The sequence below is a fragment of the Grammomys surdaster genome, unplaced genomic scaffold, assembly GCF_004785775.1.
Source record: "Grammomys surdaster isolate TR1022 unplaced genomic scaffold, NIH_TR_1.0 62, whole genome shotgun sequence".
Lineage (NCBI taxonomy): Eukaryota > Metazoa > Chordata > Mammalia > Rodentia > Muridae > Grammomys > Grammomys surdaster.
In genome coordinates, this window is record NW_021604564.1 from 152,478 (window position 1) to 172,001 (window position 19,524).

Genomic DNA, 19,524 nt, shown 5'->3' on the forward strand with positions numbered 1-19,524 from the left:
CCTTGTCATTCCCTAATGTTCTTTTGGGGCTATGGGGAGAGACTCCTGATTCAGCAGGAGAGGTGACCACTCAGACCCTGGAGTATCCCTAAAGCCATGCCCAGCACAGATGCCTGTGGGTACTGAGCACAGAATGACAAAGCTGGCCCAAGCCTTTGTCACAGGGACCCAGCTGGGGTTAGAAGTTCAATGTCCCCAGAGTCAGGGACAGCTCTGCCTCATCTCAGTCTGCAGCTGGACCTTTGGCCTCCTAGGTAGACATCTATCATCCCTGCCCCCCACACACACCTCCCCTACACCTGAGAAATCCAGAGGAAGGAAGAGAAAGCAGCCACTGCCCTTGTCACTTCAAGGTGATGTGCAGACACAGAACAACGGTACATGCTGATAGCTCCGACCCTCAACTTTCCTTTCCTTGCATGAGAAGAGGCCATCCTGGGGCCCACTAAGGGTATGTAAGGATCCATGAGTCACTGAAGAATGATGCCCCAGACTCAATAGTATGTAAATGCAAAGTGTTTTATTCTGCAGAAGTCCAGCATGCGGGGCTCTCCCATTCCAAGATGGAGAGACATCCAAGTGAGCTCACAGGCCCGATTTAAAGCACACTAGGGGATTGACCTTTATCTTACTCCTTCTCTAGGGACATTCCATTACTGGGGCATGCAGGGTGGAAACTGTTGCTGACCCATTGCCCTTGCTTCAGGCCAGGTGGCAGAGCAGCTTCAGTCTAGCTGCCTAAAGCCTAGGGTTTTTTTAGTAACTGACTTGCCGGGCTTCCCTGGACTTGCCCAGTTCTTAGGCCTAGTCTTCTGAACTGTCAATTTAAAGCCTGTCAAGGAGTCAGCCTGGCCTTCTCAGAGGAAGGGTCCAACCAGGCCTAGGTATGGACTACCTGCTCCTTGAATATGTAAATGCAAGAGATGGCAGGAAATGGTATAATTATAATCACAAAATGAGTAACTAAATAAATAAACAAACATTGTTTGACTTTTGTTATTTGTGTGCGTGTGCGTGTGTGTGTACATGCAGATGTCTGCAGTTCTGAGCCATTAGAAGTGGCTGTTGGGAATTGGCCCTCTGGAAGGACAGTGTGAACTCTTAACCCCTGAGCCATTGTTTCAGCCCCTATTATATAAATATAAGACACAGGACTAACCCCAGCACTTGGGAGGCCGAGCCAGGTTGTTAGCATTCTGTCTAAACTCCACCCCCACAGTTACCTGGCTACAGCCAGGTATGCTCCTCTCCACAGTTACCTGGCAATAGCCAGGTAGTCCTGGCTCACTATAAAAGGGGCTGCTTGCCCCTCCTCTCTCTCTTGCTCTCTTGATCCTTCTGTCCCCTCGTCCCTTCCCTGTCTCTCCAGGTGCTCATGGCCGGCCTCTACTCCTCTGCTTCTCTACTCTCTCTCTCTCCTCTCTTTTTCTCTCTCTGCCTCTACTACACTCCGGGCTCCCCTCCCCAAGCCCTGAATAAACTCTATTCTATGCTACACCATCGTGTGACTGGCCCCTCAGGGGGAAGGGATGCCTCTGCCTGGGCCCGCTTCCCCCATACCTCACCACACACCCACAGAACATACTCTCTTTATTTCTTTATCTTTTTATAAACACATCACAGGAAATCTCTGTGAGTTTGAGGCCAGCCTGCTCTACATAGTGAGTTCCAGGACACCCAGGGCTACATAGTGAGACCTGTCTCAAAACAAACAAGGAGAACTCAAAAGTGGAGCAGACACTTCCTGGCCAAAGTGAGATGTTCAGGTAAAGAGACAAAAAGCAGCCAGCACTCGCCTCCACGTTAGCCCCAGCTGAATTAAACAGCCAGCATTCCCCTTGGTACAGCTGTCTCCTGTCTTTGAAGGAGGCAGAAAAGTAATGTCCTTGAAGTGATAAGGCCCCCACCCTTCAGCTATGGGAAAGAGACCACGAAGTGTTCCCAGCAGTCAAAAAGAGACATAACAGCTGCAGCCAGCTTGTAAAAATGCAATGGCCACTGATAACGAAATGTGTCATTTCTTCCCAGGTCAAAAAGGTCCTTTTCCAGATGTATGGTCCCTCCTTGCTGTCTGAACAAACGTTATCAGTTTGAAGGATAGCATTCTTTTACTTCTTACCCAATCATGTAATGCCAAAGCTCGAAAGCCCTAGCTTCTACCTTTCACCTGTATAAGCCCTTAGATCAGAGCATTGCATTCCTAACCTGCTGAGCAGGAGGCTTGTGTCCTGGTTTTGAACTCAAATAAAAAGGACTCTTGTGTGCTTGCCTTGCCATCATGGTCCCTGGTGGTCTCCTGGGGTTCTTGAGAACTGGGCATAACACAGGCCATCTCCAGGGACCCTGGGACCCACAAGTAACTCATTATTGGTAGCACCCCAATTCCACCACAGGCTTCAGATGGGAATCAGAAGTGGAATCCTCTCGAAGGTTGGGGGAAGGTGGATAGATGACCAGGGCTCTCTGGTCCCTGGCCTTGTCCAAGGCCCTCCTTTTAGGCCAGGCCTCAGGCCCTGTGTGGAGTTTCCCTGGTAGGCCAGTAGAGGACATTGCTGTAGAAAGAATCTCCTAGGAGCAGGTGACATAAGTCAGAAGGCGCCAGCCAGTTAAGAGTGGCAAGAGCTGTCTTGGCATGACTGAGGCTGCCTCCTATCCCAGCCCCATCCCAGCACCTTTAGCAGGGTGCACAGGGGTGGTAGCATCATTTACCTGGGAAACTCACCTGAGCAGGTAATCTTACCTGAGTCCACCCGGTGATACCTGCTGAGACCCCACAACAGAGCACCCAGCACTACCAAGGCCACCACCACACCCCCAGCCACCAGAAGCACCAACAGGAGCCCTGAGTGGGGAGACAGAGACACAGCATTAGGAAGGGGCACGGCAGGGTGGGACAAGTTGGGGAGCCCTCTTTCAGCTGGAGGCTACTTGCAGGGAAGAGGTGCCTGTCTCGGGAGGATAATCACTGTGGAGCCCGACACCTGCAGCCACTCTCCTCCCTGCCTCGGGTTACTGAACTCTTCAGACTCTGTGATTTGGGCAGGTGTCCTCAGTATCCGCTCTGGAAACGTGTGAGTAACCCACAGCTGTCTCAGTGGGATGTAACTACCAACTAGGGATTCTATCTTCAGTCTCTTCACAGTTTTCTCCTTTTTTCCCCTTTTCTTTCTTTCTTTTTTTAATGTATGTGAGTACACTGTCACTTTCTTGACACACCAGAAGAGGGCATCAGATCCCGTTATAGATGGTTGTGAGCCACCAAGTGGTTGCTGGGAATTGAACTCAGGACCTTTGGAAGAGCAGTCAGTGCACTTAACCGCTGAGCCATCTCTCCAGCCCCACCCCCTGCGCATTTTTCTTGATGACTTCTGCCCCCAGCCCCTCACTGAGGGATTCTATGGGAGACAAGCTCTATTTCTCATTCAAACCCCAAACTTAGTATGAAACCTGTAAACACCATCACTCTGTATTCACCCTGCCTGGATAGGAAAGCCCCACGGCAGTACGGGACAGAACAGGCAGAAAGCACGAGCACCAGGTCAGTGAGCGCGCGTGACTGGAGCCCAGGTCTGTATGGCTGATAGAGCTGCCGTCAAAGATGCAGATATCCCTAACCCGTCCTCTTGCAGGTTGAGACACCAAGGTATGGGTAGGGGTCCCTGGAGACTATTGGGAGTAGAGAAGCCAGCTGAGTGCAGCTGCTCCCTCAACCTCATCCCTCGAAAGCATGTTAATTGGCCACCCACCCCTCAGTCCAGTGGGTATGAACCACACAGATCCTGCAATAATGTCACGTGTCCCTGCCAGCTACAAAGAACAGATCAGGTGAGCTTGGCAGGAGCCACTGAGTCAGTTCTAGCTCAGGGATATTGGGGTCCCAGAAGGGCCCCACAAAAAGGGAGGGTACAAGACTGGCTCCAGGGCAACCAAGCTGAACATGCTTTGTTTCAGTTGAGACAGTGAACCCCAGGCTGATGTTGAACTCCTGGCAATCCTGCTTCAGCTTCCTGAGCACTAAGCTAGAAGGCAAATGTCAGCACATCTCATTGAAGATGTTTGTTTGTTGTCTGCCTCACCCTCTCAAATGCTGGAATGACAGCAGAGTGCCACCACAACTGGCTCTGCCATTATATATTTATTTTGATGTAGGACCTCTCTGTGTGGCCCAGGCTAGCCACCCAAGTACCAGCAGGACAGGTCTGCCACCTTTTTTTTTTTTTTTTTTCGAGACAGGGTTTCTCTGTGTAGCCCTGGCTGTCCTGGAACTTACTCTGTAGACCAGGCTGGCCTCAAACCCAGAAATCCACCTGCCTCTGCCTCCCAAGTGCTGGAATTAAAGGCATGCACCACCACTACCCGGCTTGACTTTTTTTTTTTTTAAATAAGGACTTTATTTTTATGTTTAATTATGTGTACATGTAGTTTCAATGTTAGCCAGAAGGGGATATCAGGTCTCCTGCAGCTGAAGTTAAAGCCCATTGTGGGCCTCCCTATGGGTCCTGGGGACTGGACCACAGTCCTCTGCAAGAGCAGCCAATGCTCTAAATACTGAGCTGGCTCTCCAGTCCCTCGCACAGCTATTTGAGACTGGATCTCATGTAACCCAAGCTGGCCTTGAATTCCTGACCCTCCTGCCTCAACTGCCTATGTTTTGTTTTGTTTTGTTTTGTTTTGTTTTGTTTTGTTTTGTTTTGTTTTGTTTTGTTTCTAGAGACAGGGTTTCTCTGTATAGCCCTGGCTATCCTGGAACTTTCTCTGTAGACCAGGCTGGCCTCGAACTCAGATATGCCTGCCTGTGCCTCCCAAGTTCTGAGGTTAAAGGTGTGCAGCAGCAACACTTGTGTTTGTTTGTTTGTTTGTTTGTTTTTCTTCTTGTCTTCCTCTCTCTCTCTCTCTCTCTCTCTCTCTCTCTCTCTCTCTCTCTCTTTCACTACAGAGCCCAAATTAGCCTGGCATCCTCTTGCCTCAGCTTCCCAAGCACTGGAATCACAAGTGTGTTGTGAACAATGATATTCAGATAGGATCTTAGAGTCAGAGTCTGAAGATTCTAGAACCTTCCCAACCCACATATCACTTCATCCCCAGTCATACCTGCCTCTACCAGGACTTTTGTCCTGTTGTCCTTGGCCTCCTGCAGCTTGGGGATCTCCAAGGTGGCCTGGCACACATAGGTCCCACTGTCCTCGAGGCTGACATGGTTCAGCCGCAGGGTGGCCACTAGAACAGCTGTCCCCCATACCCACAGCCACCAGAGTTGAGGCTGCCATTGGAGATTAGTAGGTGGCAAAAAAAACATTGTTGTCTTGTTCCCACTCCACACACAGCTGCTCCCAGGGCTACCTCTGTGTCACCCCACAGGACAGGGGATACATTGTCACTTTGTGTCACCCTCACCCACAGGGGCCACTGATGTATGCTCAGGCTCACAGCTTTTTGTGCACCTAGGGAGGACACGAGTGTCTATCCAAGTCTGGTAGCTATGTGAGAGCCCCATGCCAAGGACAGAGCTTGTACCCCAGGACACAGAGACAGGAGGATCCATGAGCTTTCTGCCTGGCAGCCCCCATCTGCAAGCCTCAGGCCAGAGAGAGACTAAATCTCAAACAATTAGTGGAAATGGATTTGAGGAAGATGCCCCAGGTAAATGCTGGGCCTTTGTGCATGCACATACATACAAACACCACACACACACACACACACACACACACACACACACACACACAGGAAAGAGAAAAATAAAGGGACCAGCAGGTAAAGCCACTTGCCGTTAAACCTGTGACCACCCTGCACAGCTCACATAGTAAAGGGGAGGGAAGGGGGCTGGAAAGATGGCTCAGTGGTTATAGTGGCTTTAGGAGACTCCATACCTATTGCCTCTGGGAGTACCTGCACTCACATGCACACAAACAACCCAGATGTGTGTGTATGTGTGTGTTTATGTATATATATACCTGCTGAGTATGGTGGATAATGCATTTATTTCAACTTTTCAACTCTTCCGTGGCAAAAGCAAGCAGATCTCTGAGTTCCAAGCCAGCCTGGGCTACAGAGTGGGAACCTAACCCCCCCACCACCCAAAGCAATATCCTATCTCAAAGGAACAAAAAAGTGTAAGGGCCAGAGAGGCTGAATTCCAGGTCCCAGCAGGCTGGTGTTTAGGTCATGGTTTGGATTCCTCAGAAGACTCCATAAGGGCATCCAACCTCCATGAGGGCCCAAGTGTCTGGAAGAGGAGACTGAAGTTCAGGGTGGTTCTAATGGGGAATCAGGCAGCTGAAGTGGGCTAGATAATCAGAGGGAATACACAAAGTGGGGACCCCAGATACTCACCTCAGAGCTGTAGCAGGATGAACACCCAGCCAGGAGACCCCATCCCTAAACCATCAGGCCCTAGGCTCACCAGGCTGCACCCATGTCACCCCAGCCACCCCACATACACATTCTCTTCCTGTCACAGTATCCACCCCACCACCGTTGAAGTGAAACTGGGGGTGGAGAAAGATATCCTGTGTTCCTGCAGAGAAAGGGTTTGAGTTCCTTCCACCCTATGCCTCAGTTTCCCCAAGTACTCTACATCCAAAAGGGAATATGTGCTTACCTGTGAGCGAGGAGACTGGGGTCATGGAGATGGAAACCTCTTTGGAAGATTCTACAGGAGTATACAAAGGATGTAGAGGAAAAGCAAGAACAGAGTGTGAGACAGAGGGATGGAGAGAGATGAGAGACCCTGGCTCAGGGGGGTGAGCACTCTTCCAGAGCACACACAGCCTGGTTTCCAACCCTAGCACCTCATAACACAGACATGGTGGGGCATACCTGTCATCCCAGCACAGTCGAGGCAGGAGGATCAGGAGTTTAAGGGCAGGGCTGGAGATATGTCTCAGTGCTAAATAGTACTGTTTGCTCTTCCAGAGGACCTGGTTCAGCTCTCAGCAAGTACATGGCCACTCACAACTCTCTGTAATTCCAGTTCTAGGAGATCTGACGCCTTCACACAGACATACATGTAGGCAAAGTATCAATGTACATAAAAAAATAAAACCCTAATTTAAAAAGAACTTCAAAGGGAGTCTTGGCTACATATGGAGCATGAGACCAGCCTGAGAAATATGTTAGCAGTCCCCTGCCTAAGTTCCTGGGTTTCAAGTCTTTCCCTTGTTGTAGTCTACAGTTCTAGGCATGGGGGTAGGCCATGTCAGCAGAATTCTGTAATAACTTTCGTAAGTTTGGTAATCACCAACACCACCACTGTGCCTGGTGTGGTGTGTATGCCTTTAATTCCAGCACTTAGGAAGCAGAGGCAGGGAATCTCTGTGAGTTACAGGCCAGTTTGGGCTATATAGAGAGACCTGCTCTTTTAGGAAAATCAAGCCACTCTCTTTTCAGTCAAACCATAAGGACAGCTGTAACTCCTGGTGATCTGTGAGTATACAGCCATCCCCAGCCAATTACGCCACCTTTAATCCCACTGGAAGGTTAGGACCTCTCTGTGTGAATGAAGTGGTCTTAACCTGTCCAGGCCAAGTCTGCTTCTTACTGGTTCTCATAGCCACCCCAAGGTCTAGGCAGAAGCGGGGGCTGTGAGTGGTGAGTGGTTCTCACAGTCAACCTCCAGCCTCAGCCCCACACAGGGGTCAGTGGCCAATATAGTAATAGTTGACCAAGAGGGTTGTCTCATACCCAACCACAGCCGTGCCCTACTTTCTCAGGAGGCACTTCCTGTTCTGAATGGAGTGAGCGAGCACGCTGTCCTGGATAAAGGCAGTGTTTAAAGACCCTGGGGTTGATGAAGCCCCAGGCCAGTGGTCCTCAACCTTCCTAATGCTGGGACCCTTTAATATAGTTCCTCCTATCGTGGTGACCCCCAATCATAAATTTTTCTCACTGTTACTTCATATCTGTAATTGTGCTACTGTTATGAATCGTAACATAAATATCTTTGTTTTCCAAAGGTCTTAGGTGAGCCCTGTGAAAAGATCATTGAACTCTAAAGGGGTTGTGACGCACAGATTGAGAGCCTGAGCCTTAGCATTTGTCAGGCTGACAACAGATAAACTATGTAGATAAATATGTCTAGCCCTGAAGAGCAAGGGCTGGTAGAAAGATTTCTATGGGAGGTATAATCTGGGACTTTGGGGGATGTATAGGAGCCTGTCTCACTGTGCGACCATAATGGCTCAGTTCTGGTTGGTTGTACAAGCAATAAGTGGCAAACATCTGAGCCATCAATGGATAGATAGCTCTTAAGGTAGGACAGGGGAGTGAGGGGGCAGCCTAGGTGCTAATTTGATTAGCAATTGGGATCAATTTGGAGGTGAATAAGGGATAGTCCCGAGATCACAAGACAGGACGGGAGGCCAAAACCAGATATCCTGACTTCCGCCTGCATGCTCTCTTCTCTCCCAGCATCACAAGTGGATAACCAGGCTCTGGAGGATGACAACTACATTTCCCAAACAGCGCCGGTCGCTTGCGCATGCGTAGTACATGTGGTGATGGAGCGCTGACTAGGGGGCGCGGCGGCGGAGGCGGCGAGGGCAAGGAGGACTAATTGGCTGCTGTCTGCGTCCAAGGAGCTTTAAGGGTTTGGAGAACCAGCTGAGGGGAACACGCGGCCGGGCCAGGGCGACCGGGGGCTGCAACTATGGAGGACCAGAGGGTAGGACCCGGAGAAATGCATGGAACGGGAACGGGGAGGGGACCAGGTGATGCCGCAGCGCCCCTCCCCCGCACGGGCCGCCCACACCGCGGCTCTGGTTACCATGCAGACCCCTACTTCTCCCCACCCCCACCCCTCCCTCACTCAGCACATCTGCATCCTAGCCTGGGATCCTAACTCACCCCACAGATCACCACCCCTAGCTGCGCAGGGCCCAGCCCCACTACCTTGGGTGGGAACCGGCTTCTGGTGCCCTCTTCCTCCATCTACCTGCCCTGAGGATTCTCCTCTCCATGCCCGGCCCTTCACAAAAGACCTTCCAGCTGCCCAAGTGAGCCCCATCCACTTCCCAGGCTGACCCCTGCCTATCACGCTTCTCCCAGGAGAACTTTGTTTCTCTATATACTCAGTTGGACTCTGGGAGTCGCCTTGCACAGACTACTCTCTCGGTACAGCTCACCTTCAACTTTAAAGATGCACATACTGGCCTGAGTTGCTGGTGGTGCACTCTTGTGTCCTAGCCTCTGGAGGTAGAGGCAAGAGGTAGATGTGGGTTCAAGGCTAGCCTGGGCTACACAATAAGATTCTGTCTCCAAAACTAAACAACAAGGAGCTGGGGCAGTGTCTCAGTAAGTAAAGTGTTTGCTGTGCAAGTGTGAGGACCTGAGTTCAAGTCCCCAACATCCACGTAGGAAGTTAGTTTAGTGTAGCTACATACACTGTAACCCTAGTCCTAGGGACACAGACACAGGAGGATCCCTGGGGCTCTATGGCAGCTGGCCTAGACCAGGCTTAGTGAGAAACTGTGCTCAAATAATAGGTAGTGAATGAGAGAGGAAGACGCCCAACATTGACAGCTGGCCTCCACATGCATGCACATGCACACACACATAGGTACACACACACCAAAATCAAAACCAAGTAAGCTCAGTTCTCACGGTCTGTCCCTGAGAGGCTCTGTGGGCTCCAGTTTCCTTCTCTACTATGGGAATTCCACAGCCTCACCTCAGGCCTATATTCCTGGAAGACAGTGCTCACGCAACGTGCTACCCATGTTTCTTCTGCCCCTCAGGAGGCACTAAGAAAAATCATCACTACCCTGGCCATGAAGAACGAGGAGACGCAGACCTTCATCTACTCCCTGAAGCAGATGTTGCTGAATGTAGAGGTGAACCTTCTGAGCCTATGTGCAGATGTGGGTGCAGGGGAGAGCCCAGGAGGCACTCCTCTGTCTGCTGGAGACTCTCCACGCCTCAGTTTCCCTGTCTACATACCCCTTGCCTTTTCTTTTTTGAGACAGGGTTTCTCTGTTGCAGCCCTTGCTGGCCTAGGACTTGCTCTGTAGAGCAGGCTGGCTTGGAACTCAAAGAGATCCCCCTGCCTCTGCCTCCCCAGGGCTGGGGCTAAAACATGCATTACTGCACTAACCTCATGGTGGCCTCTTTCCATGCAGGCAAACTCAACCAAAGTCCAGGAGGATCTGGAAGCCGAGTTCCAGTCCCTCACATCGGTTCTGGAGGAGCTGAAGGAATCCATGCTGATGAAGATCAAACAGGACAGGGCCAGCCGCACTTACGAGCTGCAGGTGTGACTATACACACATATCCTTTCTCCAGAGCCTTTGATCCCTCCTGACCCTTCCCAGACAGGGCCCAACCCTTCCCTGAAACACCTTCTCCATCACCACTACCTCCCTGTGTTTCCCAGTCCTTCCCATTGGTCCCCCCAGAACCAGGGTAACACTCCCCCTCAAACACCTCCCATGGCTCTCATGGACTCTCCAAATCCAAGCTGGCGTCTCTCACATTGTACCCAAACTTCATTCCCATCTGTGGAATCAGGAGAGCCTGAGGGACTTGGATGTGACCCAGGCCACGAGTCAGGCTCACAGCTCAAGGCTCCAGTCAGCTCCTCTGGTCTGAAGCCCTATTGGGCTGTGGGTCCTGGGGGCGGCAGAACTCTGGGTTTGTGGTGGTTGAGGGTTTTGTCTCTGTTGTTGTGCTGCCCGCAGAACCAGTTAGCTGCCTGCACACGGGCCCTAGAGAGCTCTGAGGAACTCCTGGAAACAGCCAACCAAACCCTGCAGGCTGCAGATAGCGAGGACTTCCCTCAGGTGGGTGTCAATGAGTGGACCCCCCCAGGGTCTCTGGGTCAAATATGCCATGTTTGGTTTTGTTCATTTTTATCACATGTATTTATTTGTGTTGGGGGAGGGATATATGCAGTCCACAGCAATCCTGCCTTGCCTTCTTGTGAGTCTGTGGGTCAAACTCAGATCTATCAAGCTTGGCAGCAAGCATCTTTACTCTCTGAGCCCTCTCACTAGCCCCCAAGACATTTTATTTAGATAGTGCCTCCATGCAGCATGAAGTGTAAGTATGTCTCAGACTGTTGAGTGAAGGGCTGGACTTGGGGCACAGCAGAGTACTTGCCCCACATGCACCAGACTCATGCACCAGCACTGTATAGAACAGGTGCAGTGCTGCACACCTATCATCCCAGCAATTAGGAGAATGATCTCGAGTTCAGAGCCCACCTCAGCTACGTAGTAAGTTCCAAGCTAGTCTGGTCTACATGACACCCGTCAGAAAAAGCAAAACAAGTTGGCCCAATTAATTCATTCCTAGTATAATTTCATGCCACCCAGTGGTGAGCATGTCAACACCACTCAGAATGGGTTTTTACTGTAAAATATTTGTTATTTTTTCTGACATTTCTATTAAGCTTGGCCATCTATATTTTGGTTTGTTAAATGTGTGGCTTGGAGTTGGCGAGGTAATTCACAGGATGAAAGTGCCTGCAGCCAAGCCTGATGACCCAGGTTCAGTCCCCAGATCTGCTGTGCTGAAAAGAGAGGACTGACTTCCAGAGGTTGTCCTCTGACCTCCATAACATGTGCACATAGAGAAATAAATGTAATTCTAAAAACAAAATAAAGCCAGGCAGTGGTGGTGCACTCCTTTAGTCCCAGCACCCAGGAGACAGAGACAGGTAGAGCTCTTGAGTTCGAAGCTAGCCTGATCTACACAGTGAGTTCTAGGTCAGCTGGGGCTACACAGAGATCCTGCCTGGAAACAAAACAAACCAAACTAAGTAAGTGTGCCTGTCGTGTGCACTGGGGACAGAGTGGGAGGTAGGGTGGAGTAGGGCTGCCTTAGTCTGTCTCTGACACACAGCCTGGAAGGGGTCAGGTCAGCTTCTGCCTTCTGGCAGAGATCTTTTCCAAATACCACCTGCTGTGCCTCAGTCTCCCTGCCTGTATAGTGGCACAGATCTGGGTGACATGCACCTTTGATTTCTGCTCTGTCCTTTTCTAGGCCGCCAAGCAAATCAAAGATGGGTAAGATGTGGAGGTCAGGTCCCTATTCCAGAGTCCTGCCTGTGTGTGAAGGTGGGACACCCACTGGGGGAGGCCAGGTCCCTGTGCACTGTACAGAAACACATGGCAGGGCTCCAGATGTCCCAGCCTGACCACCCTGCCACCAAGCCACCATTGGTTTGCTCCTACCTCCCTCCCTGCAGCGTGACCATGGCCCCCGCCTTCCGACTGTCACTCAAAGCCAAGGTCAGCGACAATATGAGTCACCTCATAGTGGACTTCGCACAGGAAAGGCAGATGCTACAGACCCTCAAGTTCTTACCTGGTGAGATGGGGACCAGGCTCAGGCCCTACTACTTTGGGAGGGATACAAGAGACTGGGATGGAGCTAGAAAGTTCTGCCCACACACACAGGCTGAGCCCCAACTGCACAAGGTTAGGCCTGTATGTGTCATGGGTGGGATCTAGTCTAGCCTCGTCCACACAGAGGTGGGCTTGTTGCTGTCTGAGTAGGACCTAATCAATGCAGGTTCACAAACCGGCCAGGACTCTCTTGGCAGTGTATCCTAATCAAGCCCAACCATGCTTGGGGTAGGGTCTATAGGTACCATGTCCGTGGGTGGGGCTTCAATTTGGCCATTGCCACCTGGCTCTGATGACCTGGGAAAGCCCTGTTCTGGGGATCCAAGGGGACTGCACCTCCTAGGGAACTGGCACTTTCAGGAGGACTGCTATGGGGAAGAGTCCCAAAGAAATCCACGCCTCTAGTTGGTAGGGAAATCTGGAAGAGTACCAAATGGTAGTAATCCAAGAAGGTGTAGAGAGAGCTCTGCCTGGACCCACATGAGGTCCCAGCCTCTGCCGCAGTCCCACAGATCTCTACCGAGGTACCTAGGACTCAGACGTTGACCCTTCTCCCTGGACCTTGGCAGTGCCCAGCGCCCCCATCATCGACCTGGCAGAGTCCCTCGTGGCAGACAACTGTGTGACACTGGTGTGGCACATGCCAGATGAGGACAGCAAAATTGACCACTATGTGCTGGAGTACCGCAGGACCAATTTTGAGGGCCCACCCCGCCTCAAGGAGGACCACCCCTGGATGGTTGTTGAGGGCATCCGGCACACTGAGCATACCTTGACAGGTGAGGAGCACCCCTTCAGCGAGTGAGAGAGCATGGCCAGGCATGTGAGTGAACACACATAAGCATGTCGGGAAACATTGCCAGATGGCTAAGGGGACACTCTCAGGCAGGTAAGAGAGCACTCCAAGTTAAGTGAGGAGAACTCACAAGCAGATGAGGAAGCATGGCCAGGCATGTGGGGGAGTACTCTCTGGTGTTTGGAGGGACAGACAGGTATATAGGGGAACACAGCCTGACAGGGGACACTGTCAGGCAGCTAAAGAAGTACTCCCTGAAAAGTCAGGGACCATCCCTAGGCAGGAGTGGGAACACTCCCGAACATGGGAGTGAACAACTATAGGTAGAGAGAGCATGCCTAAGCAAGAAAGGGGGTGTTCATTGGCAAGTAGACGAGCACAGTGAGCAGGTTTATAGAACAGTCCCCGCTCAGCTTAGCGAGACCTCTTCCAATCACCCATTCCCCTCCTGGCATCATTGCCCTGTCAACCCACAGCGTTTTGGTGTTGTTGGCTTCCTGCAGCCCCTGGGGTCTGAGAGCAGGCCAGTAGGGTTAGCCTGTAGAACCATCAGCAGAACAGATGACAAGATGTGATGAATTTGTCCTTGTGTGAAGAGCAGAGGAAACTGAGGCATGAGAAGGACTTCATCTCATCTTGCTAGCTCTGCATCCAGCTGCTGGTCATGTGTGTGCCAGTGTGGAGGTCAGAGGTCAGTATTGGCCATCTCCCTCCCAGTATTGGCTTATTTTTTGAGACAGGATCTCAGTGGTCTGGTGCTCATGGTTAGCTAGTCTGTCTGTCTGTGTCTGCCTCAGGTTTACAGTCTGGATGTACCACACCTGGCTTTTTCCTCAGGTCGTACATCCCTGCAGTTGACCCATCTCTTCAGCCTCCTTCCTACAGTAGTGAGCAGTAGGGAGTTCTGGGTAACTAGAGGGTACCAGCTAGCTTAGGTATTGCACAGTGGACAGGGTCTGGGAGGCGAAAACCACTGGTTTCTAATGAGTTTACAAAACCTTTCAGGCTGGGAACCCCTGATTTTCCTCCCTAACTCTCAAATCTTGGCTATAATCAGCATCCTGCTAGTTATCTGTAATTAGCATTCATTCATGGTTAGTAATGAGCATGCTAATTGCAGGGGAACCTGGCCATGCCAGCCAGTGCCAGAGCCCCAGAAGCTACTGCTCTCCCCTCCGTACAGAAATCAAAACAAACGTACTCTCTTTTTTTCATAGGACCTCAGAGTCCCTGCTTCATGCTTCTCTAGTTGTGTTGTGACCTTTTATCTGGGTAATCACAGACACAGCACAGTGAGGACCTGTTTTCCCACTGGTGGCAGCTGGTGGAATAGCTACAGTTCAATGCCAAACCAAACAACTGAAGGGGGAGGGGCATAGCTCAGGTGCCGAGGTGCTGCTCACCCACCAGGGAGGAGTCCCTGAGCTTCATCCCCAGTGTAGTGCACACTCATCATGCCAGGAGAGGTGGAGGCAGGAGGTCCAGGAGTTCAAGGTCAGCCTTGACTATAAAAAGAGTTTGGGGTCCTGCTGGAGTATGTGAGACCTGCCATATAAGGAGAAAACAGAAATGGGGAGCACTGTGCATGCCTTTGATCCCAGCAATGCAGGTGACAGAGGCATGTGATCGCCATGAGTTTGAGGCCAGCCTGGACTGCACAGTAAGACCCTGTCTCAAAAACAAAAAAGAGTAAGATGGGGCCTGTCTTCTGGACCTGAGCTCTCTGGTGATGTGAGCTCTGGAAGGCATCAGAGCACAGGGTGTTGACTAAAGTTTGCCATGGCAGCCAGGAACGACAGGAGACTGACATAAGGCCAGGCTTGGTATCCTGAATAAGGGGACGGTATGCAGAGCTATGAGCAGGGAGCCTGGGTCAAGGATAGGAGAAGCAGGCCCACCACCTGCAGTGATAATCAAAGGGCCTGAGAGATGGTCTAGTGGTTAGAGCACCTGCTGCTCTTGCAGAGGAGCTAGATTCAGGTCCAGCACAACATGGTGGCTCAGACTGCCCATAACTCCAGCTTCACTAGATATGATGCCCTCTTCTGGCTTGCACAGGCACAGGTGGTACAAAAGCATACATGTGGGCAAAATACCCATATACATAAAAACAAATAAATGAGACACAGACTGACAGACAGAAGGGACACCTGTGTTCTCACTTCTTTCCTCCTAGGTCTCAAATTTGACATGAAATACATGAATATTCGTGTGAAAGCCTGTAACAAGGCGGTAGCTGGTGAATTCTCCGAGCCAGTGACCTTAGAGACACCAGGTGACTGCCTCTCACCCCTCCCTGACTCCATATCTCCCACCCGTCCTGGTGTCCTGGATCTTGTAATGGGACCTTGTCACTCCAGCTTCTGGGGAACTCACCCTTAGTCTGCAGTGGCTGTCTTCTCTTGGATATCTTGAACTTTTGTGGTTTTTTACTTCTATTTATGAGGTGATCCATGGATTTTATCGTGTGTGTGTGTGTGTGTGTATGCATGACCATGTAGGGGTTCATGCATGTGGACAGCACCATCAGGATATTCAGACACTGTGTATCTGGCTGGCCTGAGTGCCGAGGAGCCCCCCCCCCATCTCTGGGAGAGTTATAAATGTCCAGTGCTGAGGATACAGATGTTACCACCATGCATGGCTTGTTTTTAACTTGAACTCTAAGAATTAGAATCCAGGGTTAGTTGAATGTGGTACCACACACCTTTAATCCCAGTTCCTAAGAGGCAGAGGCAGGTGGATCTCTTGAGTTCAAGCCTAGCCTCATCTACAGGGTGAGTTCCAGGACAGAGATATGTAGAAAAACCCTGCCTCAGAAAACAGACAAATCCAGGGAGTTTTATAGCAGTCAGGACACCTTAGCACCCAGCCCTTCTGCAGTTAAGGTTTTTAAATCATTACCTTACAATTTTTCCTGCCTACATATGTATCAGTGCATTAGGGTGTGAGTGCCCATGGAGGACAGTTCAGAAACTGGAGTTACAGACACACAACTGTGAGCCACCGTGTGGGTGCTGGGAATCGAACCTGGGTCACTAGAAAACTAGTGGACAACCTCTATCCCCATCCCTTTCTTTAATTTTTTTTTTTGTTTATTTAATTTCTAGAGACAACATTTCACTATGTAGCCCAGGCTAGAAGTTGCAATCCTCCAGCTTCAGCCTCATGGGAGCTGGGATTGCAAATGTAGATGGAGTAGTCTCCCTGTCTGTCTCTCCTTGTGTCCTCTATAGAGTTGGGGACAGAATATAAGTTGTAAAAACTTCTCCCACAGTGATTCTTTTATATACTCTCTTCGGAAGTTCCTCTGCTGTCTAGCCTAACTCCCTCCTGGTGTAGTCATGCTCTTTCTTTGGGATCAGTGGAAGCACAGAGCAGAGAAGGCTTGAAAATGCCTCTAGACTCCAGAGTTGTTTGGGCCACAGCCTCTTGACCTTGTCCCTCTGGCTCACAGTCAGCTCCCATAGCCTTCTGTCATGTGTCTCCCCATCATCTCCCCTCCTGTCTGTTTCCCTTGGTCCTCTGTTCTGGCCAGCCTGGATCACTGGCTGTCCATCTCGTCTCTCTGTGTCTATCTGGGTTTCCCATCTCTGTGACCCCCTCGTCTGCCTGGCCCCAGCATTCATGTTCCGCCTGGACGGGTCCACATCTCACCAGAACCTGCGAGTGGAAGACCTCTCCGCTGAGTGGGACGCCATGGGCGGGAAGGTTCAAGATATCAAGGCTCGAGAGAAAGAGGCCAAGGGACGAACAGCGTCCCCTGTAAACTCTCCAGCCAGGTAGCCCATCTCCCTGATCCCTAAGTCTGTAGTCGATATACTCACCATGGCCACTTTGGTCAGGACTGGGGTGGAGAGAGGGACCTGGGGTATAACAACTTCCTTGAAGAAGAAGGAATGAGTGCAAGGAGATTTTGAGCAGGGTTTTGATGAACAGGAGGTTTTTGTTTTGGTTGGTTTCTGCCACATCTGACTAGTTAGCTCAGTTGGTTAGGCATTTTCCAGCTGAGGAAAATGTCAGGCATGTTCACAGTGGCTGGAATGGAGTAGGGAGGCTGAACCCAGGGAAAGGTAGAACCTGAGCTGAGCTTTTCTGCTGTCCACAGAGGAACTCCATCTCCCAAGAGGATGTCCTCAGGTCGTGGGGGCCGGGACCGGTTCACAGCTGAATCTTACACGGTGCTGGGTAAGGATGGGAGGTGTAGGGAAGGAACGAGGAAGCTGGGGACGGGGCTGGAGCAGGAACATGGAGTGCCTAGGGAAGGAGCTTGACCCAAAGGCGCGCTCAGGAGGTGCATACACTCGTGAGGCTCCATCCTGCCCCCTCCCTATCTCTGTGCTTCAGGGGACACGCTGATTGACGGTGGGGAGCACTACTGGGAGGTGCGCTTTGAACCAGACAGCAAAGCCTTTGGCCTGGGTGTAGCCTACCGCAGCCTGGGCCGCTTCGAGCAGCTGGGCAAGACAGCTGCATCCTGGTGCCTGCATGCCAACAACTGGCTGCAGGCCAGCTTCACTGCCAAGCACGCCAACAAGGTCAAAGTGCTGGACAGCCCTGTGCCTGACTGCTTGGGTGTGCACTGCGACTTCCACCAAGGTGCCATCACTTTTCCCTCCCAGGTCCTGATGGGCCGGCCCCTTCCCTGTTCCTCACCCACCTCCTGACCCCTGTCTCCCTGCTCCCCTCACTCCAGGCCTCCTGTCTTTCTACAATGCACGCACCAAACAGCTCCTGCACACCTTCAAGGCCAAGTTCACACAGCCTCTTCTTCCAGCCTTCACCGTGAGCCTGCTGCAGCAGGAGGAGGGGGGCCTCTGGTGGAGAGGGGCGGGCCCTGGTGGAGAGGGGCGTGCTGGGCCTGTCTTTGGGCTTGGCAATTCCTGGCTGAGTTTTCCTGTCCTCTACTCTCCAGGTGTGGTGTGGAAGCTTTCAGGTGACCACAGGCCTGCAGGTGCCCAGTGCCGTGCGATGCCTGCAGAAGCGGGGCAGTGCTACCAGCAGTTCCAATACCAGCCTCACCTAGGCCAGGCCACCTGCCAGCTGGGACTTCAGCTCAGCTTCTCCTCTCTGCTGCTTGGAGCCTTAACTCTGGAAGGAAGGGTCAGGGTTCCCTTCCCACCTCACTTCATAATAAAGAGAAAACACTGGCCTCCCTACTGCGCTGTCTCTTAGGAACAAGGCACATAGGTGGCCCAGACCTTGCATTTCTTAGCTGAAAGACAGGCATTCCTTGTGGACAGGTGTCCAAATTGCCAACTTGGGGGCAACACCTGACAAGCCCCTCACCCCTAATCTCAGATGCCATACTAGACACAAACCTACGGTCACATGGCATTTTGGTTTGGATTTTGGCTTTATTAAACAAGGTCTCACTCTGTAGTCCAGGCTACTGTGGAACTCACTATACAGTTCAGGGTAGTCCCAAAATTCCCAGGAAGAATTTACTTTTGGGAGAACATTTTGCAACAAGATGGCTGTGTTCTGTCCCCTGAGTAAGGACAGAGCTGGTGGCAGAGTATTGTACCCAGAGATAGTCCACTGGTCCCTGGGAGACTGGATCAGTGTTCCAGTGCCCTCCTCTTCTGTAGTTTCTCTTCCAGCTCAGCAGTAATATCCCCAAGTCCTGGTGGGTGGGAGCCCAGACTTAGCTAGGGTACCCTGCGCTGTGCCCCAAACCCTAGGCCTCCCCACCATGCATCCAAGCCCCCAAAGCCTCCTTACTTGTCCCAAGGGAGGGAGCCTGTGGTGAGGTTCCACCTAGCTTCCTAGTCCAGATGCTGTTAATGGCTTTGAGATCTGCAGACAGATGCAGATGAGGTCCAAGGCCAGTGTCACTGAGAGGGATAGAGGGGAGAGGGCCCTACCTGGCTTAGGCAACACCGCTGGCTTTGGGGGTTTGGCTGGGAGCCTTGCCGGCTTCTTGAGCTTCAAGGGGACTGCCTGACTGGAGAGAGACACTGCATGGACAGGAGAGAGATGTCACAGGGTAATACCCATTTGACCCAACTCCAGTGTCTGCAGTCTAACGTGGGCTTACCGTCCTGATTCATGTATTCAGCTGCTGGGGACTCTTCAATGGGAGTCACATAGTTCTCATCCTGGTCTGGTAACTGAGGCAGGGGAGGCAACTTGTCTTCCTGGCTGGACACAGACACAGGTACAGGTGGGAGTGGCTTTGGGACATTACCATGGAGGGCATGGCCTGATGGGAAACAGAGACACTGTCAAAGCCTATGTGATATAAACCCCTTAGGGAGTACCTGCTGAGATAAACAAGTGTGCCCACCTGCCAAACACAATGTGTCTGCAGGTGTAGACAGGTACGCATGTATATGTATATGTATATGTATATGTATATGTATATGTATATGTATATGTATATGT

General features: G+C 51.3%; 2 protein-coding genes across 2 annotated transcripts in view; one reads left to right on the plus strand and one right to left on the minus strand.

Annotated features, from left to right (window-relative positions):
• Positions 1–8,516: 8,516 nt before the first annotated feature.
• Fsd1 (fibronectin type III and SPRY domain containing 1) lies at positions 8,517–18,288 on the plus strand. Its single transcript, XM_028763980.1, has 13 exons — positions 8,517–8,659; positions 9,732–9,827; positions 10,113–10,244; positions 10,671–10,772; positions 11,977–11,999; positions 12,182–12,303; positions 12,911–13,120; positions 15,314–15,412; positions 16,760–16,919; positions 17,246–17,325; positions 17,485–17,736; positions 17,834–17,922; positions 18,053–18,288. Exons 1-13 carry the CDS (start codon positions 8,645–8,647, stop codon positions 18,161–18,163), a joined length of 1,491 nt encoding a protein of 496 aa, XP_028619813.1. The 5' UTR covers positions 8,517–8,644; the 3' UTR covers positions 18,164–18,288.
• Positions 18,289–18,474: 186 nt separating this feature from the next.
• Stap2 (signal transducing adaptor family member 2) overlaps positions 18,475–19,524 on the minus strand; it is an 8,278-nt gene continuing 7,228 nt past the window's right edge. Inside the window, exons 10-13 of the mRNA XM_028761557.1 lie at positions 19,178–19,342; positions 19,005–19,097; positions 18,862–18,936; positions 18,475–18,763 (exon numbers count right to left, since the gene is read on the minus strand). Of these exons, the coding sequence (XP_028617390.1) occupies positions 18,699–18,763; positions 18,862–18,936; positions 19,005–19,097; positions 19,178–19,342 (398 nt within the window). The 3' untranslated portion in view covers positions 18,475–18,698. The remainder of the gene's footprint in view (positions 18,764–18,861; positions 18,937–19,004; positions 19,098–19,177; positions 19,343–19,524) is intronic.